A 1,559-nucleotide genomic window follows, 5' to 3' on the forward strand; every position below is an offset into this window, starting at 1 on the left:
TTTTTTTGGGTTTTTTTTTTTTTTTTTTTTTTTTTTTTAATGTGCTAAATGCTTCCTGAGAGCCCAGGCTTCACTAATTAGTAATTCCTTGGGCATTGTGCACTGTAAATTAACTTTTAGCATATCTAATTGTTCATGGAATGCAATAAGCATTTCCTGTGGATCTGTCAGCCCAAGTTATTTATGAGGACTTAAACTCTCCACCCCCAATGTTGACATTCCCAGGGATTATAAAAGTAACTTCTATTCAGATTTGTATTTTTCAGGTTTTATCAGTTTTGCTTTGTCTTAATGCCATATAACTTTTTCTTTCTCTGTGTACTTAGGTAATTTAAGTTATTGTGTGAAGCAGAACTGAAGCTATTGCTGATATGCTTAGCCAGCAAAAAGCTTCCTCATATTTATGTTGCCTTGTCTTTTACAGATTTTTATAGTAGTGATACTGTATATGAGTTCATGCATGAAGTGACATATTCTGATGTCTTTGCTCCCAATATGGTCGTGTTATTGAGGTAATTTGGGAGCTCCGCTGCTGAGAATATTCATTTGGAAATTAAATCCCTTGTTCTATTCTGTCTAAGAAAGGTTTGCATGTGTTAGAGTTAAGAAGTAGTAATAAAAATTCTAATGGAAATTTCATAAAGACCGGAAAGGGGAGAGAGAGAAAAGGTTTGTAAATAATTTTGGTCTCTCAAAATTGACTTAAGTATCGTAGGCTTGGTTTTAAAGCCCAAGTGCTTGGGCTTTAAAAGGTTGGTGAGGCATTATTTTACAATTGATACTTTGATTTTTATCCTGTTAGTGGAAATCCCAGGGAAGTACCTCTTGTGAAAGGGTGCTACCATGGGAATGTCCTTTAACTTTTTATTTCTTCTGATTTAAAGTGTTCGGCTTTGTGTGGAGCTGTTTCAGAAAGAATTATGTTCTAGATACAAGCAGTTCGTGTTTCTCGTCTCCCTGTTTTGCTTTGTTTCCCCCAAACGCTTGTTGCAAGCTGGTTCTAACTAAAAATCTCTGCTATTTTTCTCCTAAGGTTTATTGGCATCCAAAGCTGTTGTTGCGGATGGTGCTGAAAAGAAGGAAGGCAACAAAGAAACAGCTCCAGTCCTGGAGCAGGTATGAAATGGTAGAGTTTGATTCTTTTGCAAGGTTCCCACTGGAGTGTGCCATGGAGATGTAGTACCTACAACATTAAAGTTTGCCCCTTCAGATATAATAGGGAACTGAAAATTGATCATATGTTTACAATTCTGGCAGAGCCAGAAGTATGGAATTTAATTGTCTCTCAACACAGTGTTAACTTGAATTTCAGTAATGAGCTTTTGTGTTTAAAAAAACTAACAGAAAACAAACTAAAATGAAGTCTCCATGTAACAAATATGAGGAGAGCAGTGTCCCAAGGTCCAGTTTTATAACTGGAACCATGACCACAACTGGCTTAGGAAAAGGCCCTTACACAAATTTAATTTGTGTTTGAAACAGGGTTTTTGACATCAAGTAGAACTTCTTTTAAAAGAAGTTTCTTTTATATTGTAAGAATTTGGTGTTGTAGGCTTGTA

General features: G+C 35.8%; 1 protein-coding gene across 1 annotated transcript in view; it reads left to right on the plus strand.

Annotated features, from left to right (window-relative positions):
• PHF20L1 (PHD finger protein 20 like 1) overlaps positions 1 to 1,559 on the plus strand; it is a 57,158-nt gene that overhangs the window by 20,645 nt on the left and 34,954 nt on the right. The window contains exon 9 of the mRNA XM_035903430.1: positions 1,034 to 1,116. Within this exon, the coding sequence (XP_035759323.1) occupies positions 1,034 to 1,116 (83 nt within the window). The remainder of the gene's footprint in view (positions 1 to 1,033; positions 1,117 to 1,559) is intronic.

This window comes from Egretta garzetta, unplaced genomic scaffold (assembly GCF_000687185.1).
Source record: "Egretta garzetta isolate BGI_Z169 unplaced genomic scaffold, ASM68718v1 scaffold50, whole genome shotgun sequence".
In the NCBI taxonomy this organism is placed as follows: domain Eukaryota; kingdom Metazoa; phylum Chordata; class Aves; order Pelecaniformes; family Ardeidae; genus Egretta; species Egretta garzetta.